Here is an 18,763-nt window from a genome sequence, read left to right as displayed (position 1 = left end):
GCATATTCAGATCGACAGCAATAAATTAGCAAAAAAATATGCCGCGTCGTACGATTTTCTAGCTCTTTAGGTTCGCGAGATATGGCTATCGTTGATGTGACGTAATATTACGCTACATCAACCATTGTTTCTCGGTTAGGGGTGGAGCAAAAAAATTGTTTTTTGCGGCTAATGACAGCAAAAAATTTGCAATTAAATATCAACCGTCAACTATATCACAAAAATCATTTTTCAAGATTTTTCGTTGTTTTTTGGGGGTGTTGTTTAGCTGTAAGGGAAGCAGGGGTGGTGTTGGGGTATGTTGCATATGCAGATCGACAGCAATAAATTAGCAAAAAAATATGCCGCGTAGTACGATTTTCTAGCTCTTTAGGTTCGCGAGATATGGCTATCGTTGATGTGACGTAATATTACGCTACATCAACCATTGTTTCTCGGTTAGGGGTGGAGCAAAAAATTTGTTTTTGTGGTAATAAATTAGCAAAAAATTAGCAAAAAAATATGAAACTATTCCAAATATGGACTTATGAAATGGATGATCTGGCGTAATAGACGTAAAAAAAATCTCGCGAGAGCGAATGTAGTACATATATACTGCATGATACAATTACAGAAGATATGACGGAGTAGGTAGGCGGGGCCAACGTAGCTACGTCACTCTGTGAGTAGATCAGCATTATATTCAGTGTTGTCGTATAGTAATCACTGTTTATTTTTGTGTTTAAGGTGAATTTTACTTATAATTTGTTACACTTTTATCAAAAATATTATATTCATAGTTAGATTTGAATAGTCCTTAGGAGGTGTGATCATAAATATAATTAATGAATAAGAGAACTTAAGTAATAAAAAAATATAACTGATGGGCTTCATGACTATCGCAGCTTTAACCCTAACCTTTAACCATTTAACACATTACAATTTTATTGTTACCTTTATTTCATCGTCAGTACATGTATTATACAGGGTGTATAATACATGTATTATATATAGGGTGGAAGGCACTTATGGAATAAAATTATTTCTGTCCTTGTTTAAAAAAATGTTAAAAAACGCTGAAACCCGTTCATTTTTATATATAAATGTAGGCTCTTTAAACCTAAATTTAAATTTAAACATGATGATTCACGCAAGCCTGGTATAGTTCATAAGCTTTATTTTTAATGGAACACCCTCTATATTTTTATATTATTAAAAGCTACTTAACGGCCTGATTTCAACGACCTATATCATGTATGGTGTATTATGAATAATACAGGGTGAAATTTTGAAATTACCGTGAAATTTTTTATCCGAGGAATGGATTGATTAGGAGCTACTGCATGTTTTGGTGCAATACAAGAAATGCCACATATGACGTGAAACGTGTGGTATTCGTCGATTGTATGTACGTTAAAATCAGCGTTATCGTACACCTGCTGTGTAAAGCACGGCAGGTAAATTTTCTGCGGATCGCCTGCGAATGCTGACACTTCCAGGCGAACAGCTTCTGTATAGGATGAACAAAACCCCAAAGAGGAGACTACATCAACCTATTTTCTTAAGCCGTACTTTTTGTAGAGTAAACGGCCAACCCTGCAAGGAATGGTGAGACCAACTATCTGGGCCTTACTGCCGCTACAAGACTTTGCGCAAGCGCGTTGCTTATCTGTAAGTGTCAGCAATCGCAGGCGATCCACAGAAAATTGACCAGCCGTGCTTTACACAACAAGTATGCGAAAACGCTGATTTTAACCCTTTTTATGCCAGACCTTAATTTGCATGTTGGTTCCTCAATCCCAAAGGTTTTTTCATGCTTAGGTATTGCCTTATATATACGTCGCATATAAATAAACAAATAAATGACCAAAACATGTTTTTAATGAGTTTTTTTAACCAACTTAAACGTTTTCTTTTCAAAAGTGCTCATCAGAGAGCAAAACCAACTTGAAAAAATCTAACTAACTTAAAAAAATAATGTAATGTAAATTAACATTAAAAGTTTTCTTTTGTGTGATACTCCTCAAAACATGACACTACGCAAAGGCCGATTCCGCATCTTGCACACATGTATCTCGATTCGCTTCTTTTTTTTCTTGTCTTTTCTGTGGCTACAAACGTTGTACCTTCTAGCAGTTACCTATAAGCGTTGCCACCAGTGCTACAATATAGCATATATCTAAAATATGTGAACAAATATATACGGCAATGGGTCCGCATGACCTGTCTTAGGTGCCAACATTTTGAGGCTTTGGGAACAATAATCATTTCGGACATTTTCGGAAACATTTTTCGGACATATTTCTACGGCATTGGGACACCAATGATTCTAAAATTTTATAAGCAACGCATATTTTCGGCTTTGGTAAATTGAGACTTTAACACCTTGAACGTATATATACAGCGGCTGGGAATAATACAGGCCCACTTTTTCAAAAACATATATATGCAGCGTTGGGACAGAAAGGGTTAACGTACATACAATCGACGGATACCACACTTTTTACGTCATGGGTGGCATTTCTTGTATTGCATCAAAACATGGAATAGCTCCTAACCAATCCATTCCTCGGCTAAAAACTAAACCCGCACCTGAGGTTTATGGAAGTCAGAGAGCTGTTCAACTAATACATTTTGAAAGGACAAAACCTCAAGGTTTATCAGAAATCAAGATCCGAAGGGAATGTTCACACCAACTGAAACTGTGACTCCATCTGTGCCTGATCTTCTGTGGCTCTAAGGGAAAAGCAGAGACATTCTCGGTACTTTAGGATGTAATGGATTAATGGAAGCTGTGAGAAGAGACATACCATATTAATATTATGAACTAACATTTATTATTTGTACAGCAAACTAGGAGAAATGTATCAAATGACAGCATTCTAATAAAAACTAAAGTTTTGGAATGTAAAAAGTGGGTTTTGCCGAGACTGTTAAAAATTGGCAATTTTCAACTTACACTTTAGACCGAATGGTTCGTCTGAAAAAAAAAAAGTAAATAGTGATATTTGTAGATAATTTTAAGTACTTTAATTTCTGTTAACAGACCATTTACTAAAAGTTAATAGTTTTCGAGATTTGAGCAAAAAAAGCTGAAATTTTTCGCTTTTTTCGCGATTTTTTCAATGTTCCGACAAGAAATTTTGTCCGCAAACCTCATATTTGGATTCAGCAGCCCAAAATCCATATATAATGAAAGAAATCAGAACTACCCCAAAACTTTCCCACTAGGGGATTCGTAGAGTACAAATTAACTGAATTATTAGTATTTGTTTAAATATTTTGTTTTTTCTTACAATTTAACATATGACTTTACTTAAACATAATGTGATCTTCTTTTATTATATTTAAAATCTACCTTCCATTTTTAAATTCTCACCTAGGAGCAAAAAACTAGTATTTGCATACAAAAGACGAATAGCTGATAAACTGTGTAGACAAAAAAGTACATATTACCTAAATTTTAAATTTAATTTGGTTTGGGTTCCAATATTCGTTATATGATAACGATAACGCATTTACGTCATACAGTTTGTTATATGGAAGGCTATAATTTTGTCAGTCAAATAGAAAGTAACTGAAATTGTATTTAAACACGATATTGTGTCTCACCTAATTATACCTCACATATGACTTCTTAAAGAAGAATGAGAAGAGAAATACGGAAAAGTGCGCATAAATAAAAGCTACATCAAACATAAATAATTATTTTTTGATTCGACCAGAAAACGACGTAAAAAGATATCATGGCTGCGTAATATTCGCCAATGACAGGAATCCACAGCTATCAAATGCTTCTAGACCACGAAGGATCTGTTTTTAGGTGGATGTGAGAGGTGGCATTCGGATTTTTGCAGATAAAGTTAGGTGATAATTTCGTTAATAATAATTGACTTATGCTCCTTCCCAAATATGCCCGAAACATTAATAAAAAAAAATAAAATATTTAAAAATTTCAAAAAATTTCGTTTTTTTTTCTACTTTCTTTGCTTATAACTTTAAAACGATTCATTTTGGAACAAAGTCGTATAGAAATAAAACAAAGATAATTTCTATAAGATACGATTGGTTAAAAATGTCTTAATTTAACACCCTTGCTGCAAAATAGCAATAAATATAAAATAAGGAGGCAAAACAAGCCTGTCCTTATTCAATGTTTTTCCATCACTTAGGTTACACTTGGAACCTTCCTAATTCGCTTAGAAAATTTTTGTAATGTGCTAATACCGTTCACCAAATTTCATTAAAATTGACTTACTGGATTTTGCATAATAATTTTGCAATCTTAACTTTTTTAAAAAAATTAAATTTTTTTAAAATCTTGCAGAACAAAAACTAAAACATACAAAGATTTGTCAATTTTTTACATATAAAGAAGCACTCCACCTATCTAATGCACTTTACAGAATTGAAATCGGATTATTTAAGCAGCCTCAGCAATGTTTTAAAGTTATAAACAATTTTTTGGCTTTTAAACAAATTAATCCTGTGTCCAGGAGGGGGTGCTACGGGCTCCTTTATTTAGATGGACTTACCCAAGTGTTTTTTATGTATTTTGACCCGTAGAACACGAATTTTTTGGGTAACAGTTGATCCGGATGTCGATAAGATTGTTATAAACAAAGAACTTGAGGAATTACATAATATCGACTTTTCGCATAATAAAACATTTTTTTGTATTTCTTGGGTTTCAAAAGCAAAAAATGTTCTTTTTTCGAGATAAACGCGGTGGAACATTCAAAAAATCGAAAAATTGCAATTTTTGAACCAGAATAACTTTTGATTAACAAAAAATAAAATAGCAATTCTGCTGACAGCATTTGAAAGTTTAAGTAAAATTATACCGGTTTTAATCATTTGCATTGCTAAAAATTAATTTTTTTATTATTAAACAAAGCTATTTGTTTATAAGCCAAAAAATTGTTTATAATTTTAAAACATTGCTGAGGCCCCTTAAATAATCCGATTTTAATTATGTAAAGTGTATTAGATAGGTAGAGCACCTCTTTATATGTAAAAAAATTAGCCAACTTCTAAATGGTCTACTTTTTGTTCAGAAAGATTTTAAAAAATTTGAACTTTTTTAAAAACATTTATATTGCAAATTTATTATGCAAAATCTATTAGGTCGATTTTAATGAAATTTGGTAGACCATTTAAGTAAGTTATAAGAATTTTCTAAGCGAATTACTAAGGTTCTAAGTGCCACCAAAGTGGTTAAGAAACATTGAATAACAACAGGCGTATTTTGCCCCCTTATTTTGTATTTATTGCTATATTGCAGAAAAGGTAATACCTTAAGACATTTTTGACCAGTCGTATATCATACAAAATTCAATTATCTTTATTTTATTTCCCTACGAATTTGTTCCAAAACGAACCGTTTTAAAGTTATAAGCAAAGAAAGCAGAAAAAATCGATGTTTTTCGAAATTTTTAAATATTTTAATTTTTGTATTAATGTTCCGGGCATATTTGAGAAGGAGCATAAGTCAATTATTATTAGTGAAGGTCTCACCTAACTTTATCTGCAAAAATCCGAATGCCACCTCTCACATCCAAAAATACACGTTTTTTTACAGATTAGTCCTGGTCTATTCGTAATGCTGTTAAAAACAGAATATCCTGACTACCTATCATCTCACCTGACAAGACAATGTACGGCGAATGCCTACGCAGAAATGAACGGCACCTTAAGAAGAAAAGAAGGACCAGAAAATAAAACACAAAATAAAAAAGAAATTCCCTCAAAAAGAACTAAACTATACCTAAGTGGGTACATAGAAATGCGAAGAACGAATAATCAATAACCAACAGACTGAACGAAGAACCAGAAACATCAGACCCGGATGAAGAGTGGAAAAGTATAAAAGAAGCAGTTTTAAATATGACTAAAGTAACCTTATTGAAAACTAATAGAAAACACAAAACAAAAGAATGATATGGTGAGGAATGCCACAAAGCAGCACAAGCATTTAGAAAAGTAATACTCACAAATTTAACAAAGAATATTAATAATAATAGTATCGTATGGCATTTTTGCCGGGGAGATCCTTTCGGACAGTTGCGGCGCCATTTACATCTTTAACCCTGTTTCAAGTAACTAGTGCCGATGTACACTAGCCCGGGGGGACCGACTGCTTAACGTGCTCTCCGAGGCACGGTGAGACGGCTCGTGTCATTATTGGAAATAAAAATGGTTTGTCTTTAAAAGGGCTCGAACCCGCATGCACTGGCGTATTAGGCCAGCGAATATGCCGTTACTCCACGGCCGCTCACACAAAGAATATTGATAGTAGTGGACAAGAATACAGAGCATTGAGGAAAACTATGAAGAGAATGTTCAAAGAGAAAAATTTCATAAAGAGGAACTGAAAAAATAGAAAGAGGATCTCAGAAAAATAACCCATACATAAAAAATGATGAAGAAATATTAGTCAATGAACTACGGGAAATCATGAGAAATTGGCAAACTTACTTTACACAACTGTTAAACAAAACGGAGAAGAAAGGAAAGAATCCATGAAATTGAAGTTGATCACATAATAATAGAAATACAGAGGAATAAATAGAAAATGAAATGAAGGAACTAAAAACCAATAAAAGCCCAGGAATAACAGAAATATCGACTGAAATGTCAATATTTGAACAAAAAAATGACGTTTTTGTTAAAATTTTTGACGTTTTGTTAGGCAAACGGCTTTTAGAGCCGCACTTAAAAAGAAGAAAAAGCGACCAAACTAGATATTGTAAAAACTGGAAGATCATCACAATGTAAAAGAACCCGTGGAAGAACCGAATTCATCACAACCAGAAAGAAAAGGGAGGTGCCATATTTGCCCAACAAAGAAAAATTGCTAGTATCACAGCAAATGTTCTAAATGTAATAATACTGTGCATCCATAATATTGTATCTTCAAAGTTATAGTACCTTAAAATACTACCGCTTTTATATCATTTTAATAATAAATTTGTATACCTAAATGTACAAAAAAAAAACATCGGGGCGATAATACACTCACTCCACCTGGCACTAGGTGTTTTAAAATTGAATGGTTATTTTGAAGGTTAAACAATTTCTGGATGACCACTGGTGCTGGTTGACTATAGGGACACCAACAGTAATAAACAATTGTAAGGAATATATAAAACTTCTTACCTTTTGAGTTGGATATCCAAATCCAGGTGGATATCCTAGTGCACTGTGTTTGGCTGATACCCTATTTTCCCTAATATCAATTAAACTCATTAGCACCTTATTAAAAAACTGTTTTTGTTCATACGTAAATGCAGGATGATGTAACGCCATTGTAAACAACAACAAAAATTCATTATGTAACATTTCTTCCTTTCCCTTCTCTTTTAAATACTCATCAATGGAGTCTGTCCTTAATAAATTTTGATAAAACCAATTGGCTACACTGCAATTATTTGACGACAGCAGAGACATGTAAATTATCAACCTATGCCGAACGCTCTCGTCTAATATACCATGAGTAAAGGACCCATCCTTTGATAATTTCTCTAGGTCATTGGCTGTAATGCTGGGTCCCCGTAGTTCTAGATAAGTAAGTCTTCCTAATTCTTCGATGCAGGAGCCGAAAAAACGTACCTCGAATGGTAAACACATATTTAACAACTCGTACACCAAATCTATCCTATTGTGACTATCCAAGTCCTTGAACCATAGCAGTACTTCCTCCTTACACACCATTTCCAGACTACATTGATATTACCTTTGGAAGTTCTGAAACAAAGTAAAATATATTATTTTAACATGATATTAACTTTACGAGTAAAAAAAATAATACAACTAGCAAAAATTACAAAAGGAACTAAGTAGAAGATAAATATTCAATATCAGCAAAAAATGAAAAAGACAGCATGGAAGAACAATGAGAAAAGTACCAAAAATACTATATGTATACCTACAAGACTTCACCACAAGATGTTCTGCGGTACCAAAGAATACAAGCAAAGAAAAGTTGGATGGCAGAGGAAATTCTAGACATGATGGAAGAAAGAATAAAATTTGAAGATAATGAAAGAGAATACAAAGAAATAAATAAACGAAAGAAAATAAAGAAGACCAGGAATAAATGAGATACTTAATTAAAAATTGCCAGGAAGCAATTCCTATGTACTTGCAAGACATGACTATTTTAAGTTCCAAAAAAAACTTCAAGACATAACAAATCCTTCAGAAAATATAACTATTCAAAAATAAAACACAATATCATCATAACAGACCAAAACAAACTATGCAAACCCTGGCAAACATATATACTCTAGCTAGACCTTTTTTCTGACGATTCTAGCTTAGGTACTAAGAATGAAAATACAGACTTAATACAGGTGGACCATCGGATACTTTTGCAAAAGTTGTAAAAGTTCGGGTTCCATCATCAGATTGTCTTGTGGTTTCAAAGTTTACTAATTGGCCGGGTTCAGTATGTTAAAATTGGTGGCAACCTCTCTGAAACAATATTCGCTACTTCGAGTGTTCCTCAAGGGCGACATTGTTCTCCTTTACTTTTCAACATCTTTGTTAATGATATCACTAATTGTTTTATACATAGTCCCTGTTTAATGCTTGCAGATGATTTAAAACTTTGGAGGATTGTTGAAGGTCCAAACGATCAGGTGCTTTTACAGAATGATTTAGACCTATTACACAGATAGTGTCAAGTTAATAAACTTGATCTCAATGTTAAAAAATGTTGTTTTATTAGTTTTACCCATAAAATAATCAAATACAAGTCTTCATATGTCAATGATAAATCAACTACTTCAATATGTTACTACTGTCAAAGACTTGGGAATCATATTTGATAAGAAATTAACAATTAAAGAGTAGTAAAATGCTTGGTTTTGTTCTAAGAAATTGCCATCACTTTTCAGTTCATACTGTCAGGGTTGTTTATTGTTCTTTGGTCAGATCAATTTTGGAATACTGTTCAATAGTTTGGTCTCCATATTTTCAAAATCACATGATTTATTTAGAAAGAGTTCAACATAGAACCTTAAGAGTGTGTGTGTTTTTAAATGTGGGATTACTATAGCTAATCATAATTACATGGAGATTGAGCAACAAATATCATTAATTCCACTAAGCATCCGATATCCATAGAGATAAATTTTCACTATTATTCTTATTTAAGTTGGTTAATGTTGTTAGATTGTTAGTTCTAATATCGTAGAATGTTACTTTTCATTTAAGGCCACAACCAACTTTTCGAATTCCCTTTCACAGAAAAACTTATGGTGTGAATAATCCTCTTGACAGATGCATGTCTTTGGCCAATAATCTGCAGATTGATTTATTTAAATACAGTTTGAATCAACTAAAGAGGTACCTATCTTGTATTACATAGTATCAAGTTTGTTTAAAATGTTTTTGTTTTAACAGTCTAAAATTATTATATTTTTTATAATAGTCTATGTACTAGTTCGCTCAATGATCTAAGATTCAGTAAGTCTGACAGAATTAGAATTACTTTTTGAGTTTTTTACCTTTGGATATACCTAGTTAACTATTGTCTTTGTATTGTACCAGTTAATGGGGGTTTCCTGTAAATAAATAAATAAATAAATGTAAAATGTAGACCCCAATTTTGATACTTAACATAGTAATGTGGACCTATGATTGTATATTGTAAAGTTTCCCATTTCATTTTAAAGTTTAAACAACAAGATGAAATATTTTATAAACATACATTTATGTTTATTATTATGCATTAAAAAAATAGGGATTTATTATCTCTAAACCATTTATAACAACAATATTTTTGTTTTCATTAGGCTATTTAATATTAAATAATGTAGGTTTCTGTGAAGATTGCAGATAGAAATTATTTTAATCAAAATATTTTTAAATCTAATTACTTATTGATATAGAATTATTTTATCGTAAGTTAACACACACAATGTAATGATCAGATCAAAGATTTCTCATGATAATCTATATTTATATTTTTTAAACACTTCCGAGAGAAAATAAACAGAATTTTCCCAATTCCTAGATACTTGTTATTAATGTTGACAAATTTTGTAATTTGAGGATTGTTTTAACATTTTGCTGTGTTAACAGGTTGACTGCCCATATATAAATAAAAAAAATTGGCCCATATGCCAAACACATCTTAGTCAAGGGCATAGCGGGCATATATGCCTGCCGGGGCATACTCGGAGAATTAGGTAGCGGGCGTATATGCCCGCCATGGCAGTCAACCTGTTACGACTCAATAATATCATATAATGACAATAAGCTTTGTTTGGCCATTTCATCTGCTTTTTCATTGCCTTTATGACCCTCATGCTCCTATATCCAGGCTACAGTAACCTTGCTCCAGGCTCCAGTCTTCTAGTTTATTTAGGCCACCCACACAATCTCACACTAGCTTAGAATTGACCTCTCCTTGGCTATTTGTGAAGATGGCAAGTGAACTGTATGTTCCTTTCTGCTTTTCTATTTCTGCTACTCAGTGATGGATTGTCATTATTTCTTCCTGGAAAATTTGTAACATCCTTAGATAGACTTCCTAAAAATTTATCCCTATTATATGGTCTCCTACACCCTCCAATGTGTTTGAGCAACTTGACTTGTATGGGTACACCTTCTTTCCAGTCTTTCCTGCCTGGTATATTAATTTTGAATTTATGGTCAAAGCTATTTTTCTGTTTCTTAGAAAGAAATAATATTCTTCTAAAATTTTAATTTTATCTGTCTCAGTTAAATAGAAACTTTTAAAATAGTATTATTGGCATTTTGAGGCATTGTACAGAGGATGTCATATTGCAACATAGTTTTTTTTAACACGGGATAACCCCATTAACAGTTTTAAATTACAATACAATACCAGTTAGGTTTCAAAACATAAATTACATATAGTATAAAATCAATAACAAAAAGTTACATTTAAAAAGTTCACTACATACCAAAAACTACAAAATATAATAAGAACAAAATTCAACTATACCATACATATATATCACAAAGCAATCACAAAGCAAGAGATCTTTTGAACCGAGTTAAAGTTAAATTGAAAATATCAAAATCAAATTCATTTAATATAGTCCATAATGAAGCTTAAAATAGGAGAAAACCTCGCAATTTTTACAGAATGGATCGATTTGCTTGAAAATTTGAGAATAAGTAGTGGATAGTCCAAGGATCAAAATCTATATGATGCCAAAAGGCGCTTTTACCATGGGGGTGGTTGCCACCCCATATCTAGGGTGAAAATTTTTTATTATATTTTGACCGCAAAAGTTGGTAAAAACATTCATTCTAAGCAAAAAATGTTCTATACATGTTTTTGATAAAATTAATAGTTTTCTATTTATTCGCTATCGAAAATGTTAGTTTTATATTAAAAAAATTAATGTTTTTAATCAGTTTTCTGCAAATTACTTAAAAAAATTTTGTTTTATCAAAACAACTTTGCTTAACAAAAATGTACCTTTTAAAAAAATCTACAAAACCGTTTTTTTAAATTTTCTTTAAGACCAATAGTAATCGAGCTATACTTTATTATATGTTAGGTCCTCTTCGGAAAATGCTAAATATTGTAGTCTCAAAGTCAAAAGACGGGAAAACTATGCATTTTTCGAGGATCACTTGTTTAAACTAATTTGAAGTATTTAAAAATATCTATCTTCAGAAATAAAAAAGTCTTTAGCTCAAAATTTAGGTGGCTTATAATGAAAAGAATGTCAGACCCTATATTTTTCAGCGAAAAAGTGATCGAAAGCAAACCCCTAATCACCACCCTGATTAAAATTAGTTATTGACCTTATTTCGTCTTCTTTATTTATGTATTATTAATAGGTTCTAGAAGTGTTTAACTGGTTTAGAATGATTAGTTTTTAAAAAAAATGGAGTCAAAAGCAAATATCGAATTTTTGAAGTTTGGTAAAAAATTCCCTTTTCTTCAGAATAGAAAGATTATCATCAGAGATACAAAAAAATATTTAAATATAAAATTGTAGCTTATTTAATTCCCAAGAACATAGTTTGCAAAAAAATTTCTCTACGGTAAAAATTGAGTGAGCTCTTGACAATTAAAACTTGTAATAACATGCAAAAATCACCTTTACCAACCCATTCAAAGTCACCACTTTTTGCGACTGAGGATTTTAAAAGGATTTGGTATTAATAATCTTATAGATCTTGTAAAAACCTACAAAATTATTTTTTAACAAACTTTCTAAGATAAAAATTAAAAAGGTTACGGTAAAAAATCAATATATTTTTTTCAAAAAAAAAAGAAATCCAATTGGAAGCATAATAATGTAAGTTAGCTTTGCTTTTAGTCATTGGCCTTATTAATTCTTCTTTATTTATGTATTATTAATAGATTTTAAAAGTTTGACTGGCTTAGAATGATTAGTTTTAAAAAAACTAGAGTTAAAAGCGAATAAAGACTTTTTGTAGTTTGGTAAAAAATGCCATTTTCTTCAAAATAGAAAGATTAGCATCAGATATACCAAAAAATGTTTTTATATGAAATTGTAGGTTATTTAATTCCCAAGAACTTAGTTTGAAAAAAATTTTTCTACAGCAAAAATTGAGTGAATGGTAAATGAGTATATATCGAAAAACATTGATTTTTTCTATATAAAACTAACACTTTCGATAGCGAATAAATCGAAAAGTATTAATTTTATCAAAAAAATGTATAGAACATTTTTTGCTTAGAATGAATGTTTTTATCAACTTTTGCAGTCAAAATATAATAAAAAATTTCCACCCCTAACATGGGGTGGCAACCGACCCCATGGTAAAAGCGCCTTTCGGCATCATATAGATTTTGATCCTTGAATTATCCACTACTTATTCTCAAATTTTCAAGCAAATCGATCCATTCTGTAAAAATTGCGAGGTGAAATGCTTCGGTTCCTGGACTAATAGCCCCATGTATCTATCTAATGGGTTGTGAATGCCATATGTTGTTCTGTGGAAAGGAATGTTGAAAACATTGTGGTAACATGGAGCTCGGTTTGGAACATTAAAATTAATGTGATTTAACAGATTTGGACAATCAATAAATCCATGTATGATCTTATATATGAATATAGTTCATTAGACTATAGACACTTCATTAGACATAGAATTTAAAAGATTGCGCAAAGTTATTAAACAGCAAATTAAAACTGCATATAACAATTACATTGAAAACATTCAAGACAGTATTACCATTGAAACAAAATCATTTTGGTCTTATGTACATACTAAAAATAAGTCATCGCGAATTCCAGGTGAAATGTGCTATGAGGGAAATACTTTTGATAATCCCCAGGATATTGTCAACGCTTTTAAAACATTTTTTGAAAAAGTATATGTATCTACTGACAATAATGAACCAGAGGACATCAGCGTTCAGGGTTTTAATTTACCAACCATTAATTTTTTGAAATTTGAAGAAAATGAAATTCTGGAAGCTTTTAAAAGATTAAAAAATAAAATGACGACTGGTCCAGATAATATTCCAGCATTTCTAGTTAAAGATTGTACACGAATATTTGTCAAACCGCTTCAAAAACTGTTTAACTTGTCTTTGGAAACTGGAAAATATCCTGAAATATGGAAAGAGTCAAAAGTATGTCCTATATTTAAAAATGGAGTTAAATCTGATATATCTAATTACAGACCTGTCTCTCTGTTGTGTAACTTCTCAAAGATTTTCGAGATTGTTCTGTATAATCGTATATATCCGTGTGTTCGCGGCTATATTGCACCTTTTCAACACGGATTCATAGATAAACGATCTACCGTCACAAACCTGGTAGTGATGACACAATTTATTTCTGAAGTATTAGATGAACAAGGACAAATTGATGTCGTATATACAGATTTCTCGAAGGCATTTGATAAGGTGGTTCATCCGTATTTATTATCCAAGTTATCAAATTTAGGATTTTCTGTTAATTTAATTAAATTCTTTGGTAGTTATTTAATAGGAAGGAGACAGTATGTATTCTATAATGGCTTTAAGTCAGATTTAATTCTGTCTAAGTCTGGTGTTCCAATGGTCAAGGCTCCAATCTAGGACCGTTATTATTTTTACTTTATATTAATGATTTGTTTCAAGAAATTAACTGTAAAAAATTGTGTTTTGCGGACGACTTGAAAATTTTCTGTAAGATCGACACTATTGGCGATTGTTTAGAACTTCAGCGTAACTTAACTGCTATTGATACATGGTGTACTAATAACAAACTACTATTAAATTCTGCAAAATGTAAAGTAGTGAGTTTTTGCAGGAAATTGACGACAGTTAACTTTAACTATATAATTCAGAACTCTGTTTTGGAAAAATGTAATAGCCTCAAAGACTTAGGTGTCATTTTTGACTGCAAGTTAACTTTCAATTTGCATATTGAACAAAAAGTTTCTGAAGCTATGAGAATGTACGGTTTCATTATTAGGAATTGCAGAAACTTCACCAACATAACACCAATAAAATTATTATACTATTCTCTAGTACGTCCAAAATTAGAATATTGCAGTTTAGTTTGGTATCCTATATATAATTGTTATACAAAAGATATTGAAAAAGTACAGAGAAAACTTATAAAATATCTGATATTTAAAATTGATGGTATCTATCCTAACCATGGATGTGATAATAATACATTATGTTGTAGAGTTGACATGGTTAGTTTAGAATTAAGGAGAGAAATTAGTTCATTAACATTTTTGTATAAATTATTACATAACAGTATTGACTGTAGTGATTTATTAGCACAAATTAATTTCAGCGTTCCTCGAGTTAGATCTAGATCAAACGTTTTATTTAAGTGTCCAAGAGCAAGAACAAATATATTAGTTAAATCGCCTCTTTTTGTCATGTGTAAGAATTATAATAGTATTTGCAATCATTGTGATATTTTTTCGTGCTCACTTAATGATTTGTTAAAAATGGCTTCTCTTTACTTAGATTAGGTCTCTACTATTACTTTGTAGATGTTATACTAATGAATTATGTGATTATTTTTTTTCTGTATTTGTCCTATAAATGGGAAACTGTTTGTTGGGCAATAAAGCTATTATTATTATTATTATTATTATGAAATCAACGTAAGATTACCTATCAAACAAAAAATGATAGCATGGTGCATGGTAGTGGTTTTTGATAATACCTCACAATACCAATAATCCAATCAAGGCAGTTCCCTTATTAGTAATTCAATTCAGTAAAAAATACTAAAAGACAAAATTTTAAATTACGAATATACAATGTAATACAAAGTATATGACCTAAGTAGTCAATATTAAATCAAAAAAACATATCTAAAAATCTTGATTACTATCTTAGTCAATTCCGAGATGCCACAAGTTTGACTTATGGGTATCAAATAGAGAATAGGGATATTTTAAACTGTTTTATATGCTTATGTGCCTGTAACCACCCCTGTTGTCTCACCGGCTAATTGCCTGCGGTATGTGTAACACATTGTCAGCCTCACGCCGTAAGTACTCAAAGTGTTAATGATTATTTAATCACTATCTAGTATTTAGTTTTTAGTACTTTTGTGATGGTTAGGATATTATATTTTGGTACCTACATATTGGTAAATATAGTTGTACAATTTGGGCCTGGATAGCTCAGGTGGTAGATGTCTGACTTCCATGCAGGTAGGGTGGGGTTCAATTCCCAGCGCCGGTGAGAACATCTGAACATTTTTAAAATGTCTATAGGCCCCAGGTCGACTCAGCCTGAATAAAATGAGTGCCTTGGGTAAAACCCGGGATAATAGGCGGTTGAAGCACTGGCCATGTTACCTTCCTTGTATACCTACCTACTGTAGGCCCTAGAGATAGCAGACTACCCTGCTATAGTCCCACAGCCGTGTTATCAGTATAAAACGGGAGACTATTATTATTTGTAAAAATGGGGACATCCAGTGAAAAATAAATAAGTAAATAAAAAACAAATGTATACATAATATAGGTAATGATTAAAAAGTTTATAAAAGAATAAAAAACATAAAACACAGGCTGCTACAAGCAACACATACTATAAAACAATTGAGCCCCATAAAAGCATAGGAACAAAAAATTATTTATTTATTATTTATTTACGGACCGAAGTCCATTAGTACATGATACAATTAAATTAAAATGTCACACAAATTAGAAAAATAAGATCTAGTAGGTACAAAATTGGTAAATACATAACAAACAATAATAAAGAATAAAATTATTATTATAGACAATATCAAGACCCATACAGGGGAGATAGTGGTGATAATGTGATAAATAAAAAAGAACAAAGGAAAAATTTTGTCAACAAATGTAATGAAAAAAGACATTTCAGGCTTACAAGAATAACAAAATACTAAGCGAATACATAGTAAAACAGATCAAAACAGTGGAAGATTGTAGAGGTATGATAGAATAGCAGGAGATAGATAAATTAAATAAGGTCACCAAAAACAGTAATTAGGAATAAACAAATCCCTGAATAGCATGACTAGAGGAAAGAAATCAACATCATTTTCCTGTTTATGACTGTAGCACTGGTGGATTAAGATTTGGCACAAGATTTAGTATCAAAATACTGACATAACATAAATGCAATAAAGTGTTTTACCTTATTGAAATCAAATTAATTATTCCATCTGCTAATATGCGGTGTTTAAACCCAGATATACGTTAAGTTCATGGACATGCCCCCTTTTTGCATTTGGGATTCCAATATATAAACCATAACCTATATCTACACAGAGATACTCACGTTAAATGCATTCAAAATCATAACAAATCAAACGATTTTTGCTTCAATTTGACTGCATAGTGTCCTGAGGATACATTATTCGTGTGATGTAGATACAGTTTCACTAAATTCACTAGAACTAAAAAATTATCAAATTTAGGATGCTAAATCACAATGACAGGAAGGTAGGACATCAGAATGCTAGATATAGGATTATACGCGATTTTCTTGTTAATCACACTCCACTTTTTTACTGTTTTAAAACATTTTTCAATTTTTATTGCTGAACTAAGATATAAAAACTCTCGGGGGTTTCGTACATAAAGTAGTTACCAAAGGAACGGTGAACGGAACTGAATCTTAGAACAGGTATACAGAAACTGTTCCGTGAACCTGTTCTTGGGAACTGTCAACTAATTGACAAGATTCACATCTATCATCATATAAATAAAAAATCGAAGAAATAATCTTAAAAGTTCAAAACCAAGGCTAGAATACAAACAAACAAATTCTTATATAAAATATCTGAACTAATAAATTTACTAATCAACGTTTTTATTGAAAATTTTAGAAAATTTAGTTATTTTTTGTATGAATGATTATTTTTTGCTACAGTGTTGTTATTGTAGCACTTTTTTATTCTTCCAATTATATCATTTTTTTTTTAATTTTTAAGTCTAAAGCTGCGCATTGCTGATTTACTATAAAATATATTTGCATTATTATCTGTCCCCTCATGCATTCTCTTTCTCTTTTTTATATAGATTCTATGAGCTTTTATTTTTAGGGTTAATTTAATTTAAAAAATTAAACATTTAAAATAAATAAAAGATTTCAGGTGATATCAATTTGCACCTTTTACCTTTTAAATATTGCTAAATTTTACAGATTTTTATTCATCTGGATCCGGTTCTAGTTATTCTGAGATTGTAACGGTTCAGCAACATCTTTACATGTCACGAAAATACACTTTAATAAACATATGATTATGGCGGCAAAATATATCAGTTTAAAAAAGATGATACATAATGCCTATTTCATTTTCCGGATAATGCAATTGTATCAGTCCATATTGTTATATTGCCATAAGTTACTTAAAAGTATTACATTTACACCATTTTTGGCTGAAAATATGAATTCTGAATCTCTCGTTTCTGTTTTTAGTCAAAACATAACTGACAGTTTGACTTGGTTTGACCGTTTGACATTTAATAAACTGAAAGAAACTGAAACAAAACATTTGTTTTATGTTCGTAAGAGCGGGACAGACTAACCACTAACCGAACAAGTATTCGGGAAGAACCGAATGCAACTTTCCTATGAATCATAAAATCTTTTTCAAATTTTATTAAATTTTTTCAGTTTTAAGATTCATTACTGAATTAAGTATGTAAAAATAGGTAAACAAGTATGTAAAAATATTTGGTAATTACCAAAATACTGTTTTACGAGTGTATCATACTACAGTTCTGAAAGCAATTTCTGAGCTCAGTGGCGTAGCTATATTTGCAGGTGCAGGTGGCAGGACCGGCCCTAGCCCAGAAGTGACCTAAATGGGGAACTTGCACATTTTTTTTATTACATAATAATGTTCAGTTTTGTTTAAAAATGAGATTTCCAAAATTTCACGCTTCAAAAACTCATAATAACTTAGATATAAAAATTTAAAATCTTCTGTAATTTAAAATAGTTCATACGGCCCGTGACGTCACATGGTTTTACTAGGTTTTTATATTTATGGTTATATTTAGGTATATTCTTCTTCTCCTTCTTTAGTTTATTGGCCTCCATCTACTTGGGTATTTTGCCAGCTGATCGTCATCAGGAAATAAGTGAAAAATATTTATATTCTAATAACATTTATCGTATGTCATTGTAATAATAAATACCAGTTTGTTGAGATTGGAGTTTGATACAGTTTTTAAAGGAAAGAAAAAAAGGTTTACTATGGAATATAAAACCATTTTGTAAAAGTACAAACTTTCTATGAATATTTCAAACGGTCAAAACACTTGTGACGTCACATAACTGTATTTTCTCCTGACGTTTATAATGTCTAATTTA

General features: G+C 31.2%; 1 protein-coding gene across 4 annotated transcripts in view; it reads right to left on the bottom strand.

Annotated features, from left to right (window-relative positions):
- Window positions 1–17,062, bottom strand: part of LOC114324470 (uncharacterized) — a 56,844-nt gene extending 39,782 nt beyond the window's left edge. For all 4 annotated transcript variants that reach the window (XM_050645806.1, XM_050645648.1, XM_050645752.1 and 1 more), the window contains exons 1-2: window positions 16,721–17,062; window positions 7,138–7,725 (exon numbers count right to left, since the gene is read on the bottom strand). In XM_050645806.1, the coding sequence (XP_050501763.1) occupies window positions 7,138–7,692 (555 nt within the window). In that variant the 5' untranslated portion in view covers window positions 7,693–7,725; window positions 16,721–17,062. The remainder of the gene's footprint in view (window positions 1–7,137; window positions 7,726–16,720) is intronic.
- Between the last annotated feature and the right edge of the window lie 1,701 nt (window positions 17,063–18,763).

This window comes from Diabrotica virgifera, chromosome 1 (genome assembly GCF_917563875.1).
Source record: "Diabrotica virgifera virgifera chromosome 1, PGI_DIABVI_V3a".
Classification (NCBI taxonomy): Eukaryota; Metazoa; Arthropoda; class Insecta; order Coleoptera; family Chrysomelidae; genus Diabrotica; species Diabrotica virgifera.
Note: the sequence above shows the minus strand (reverse complement) of the source record. Positions and strands in the feature narration are given on the sequence as shown.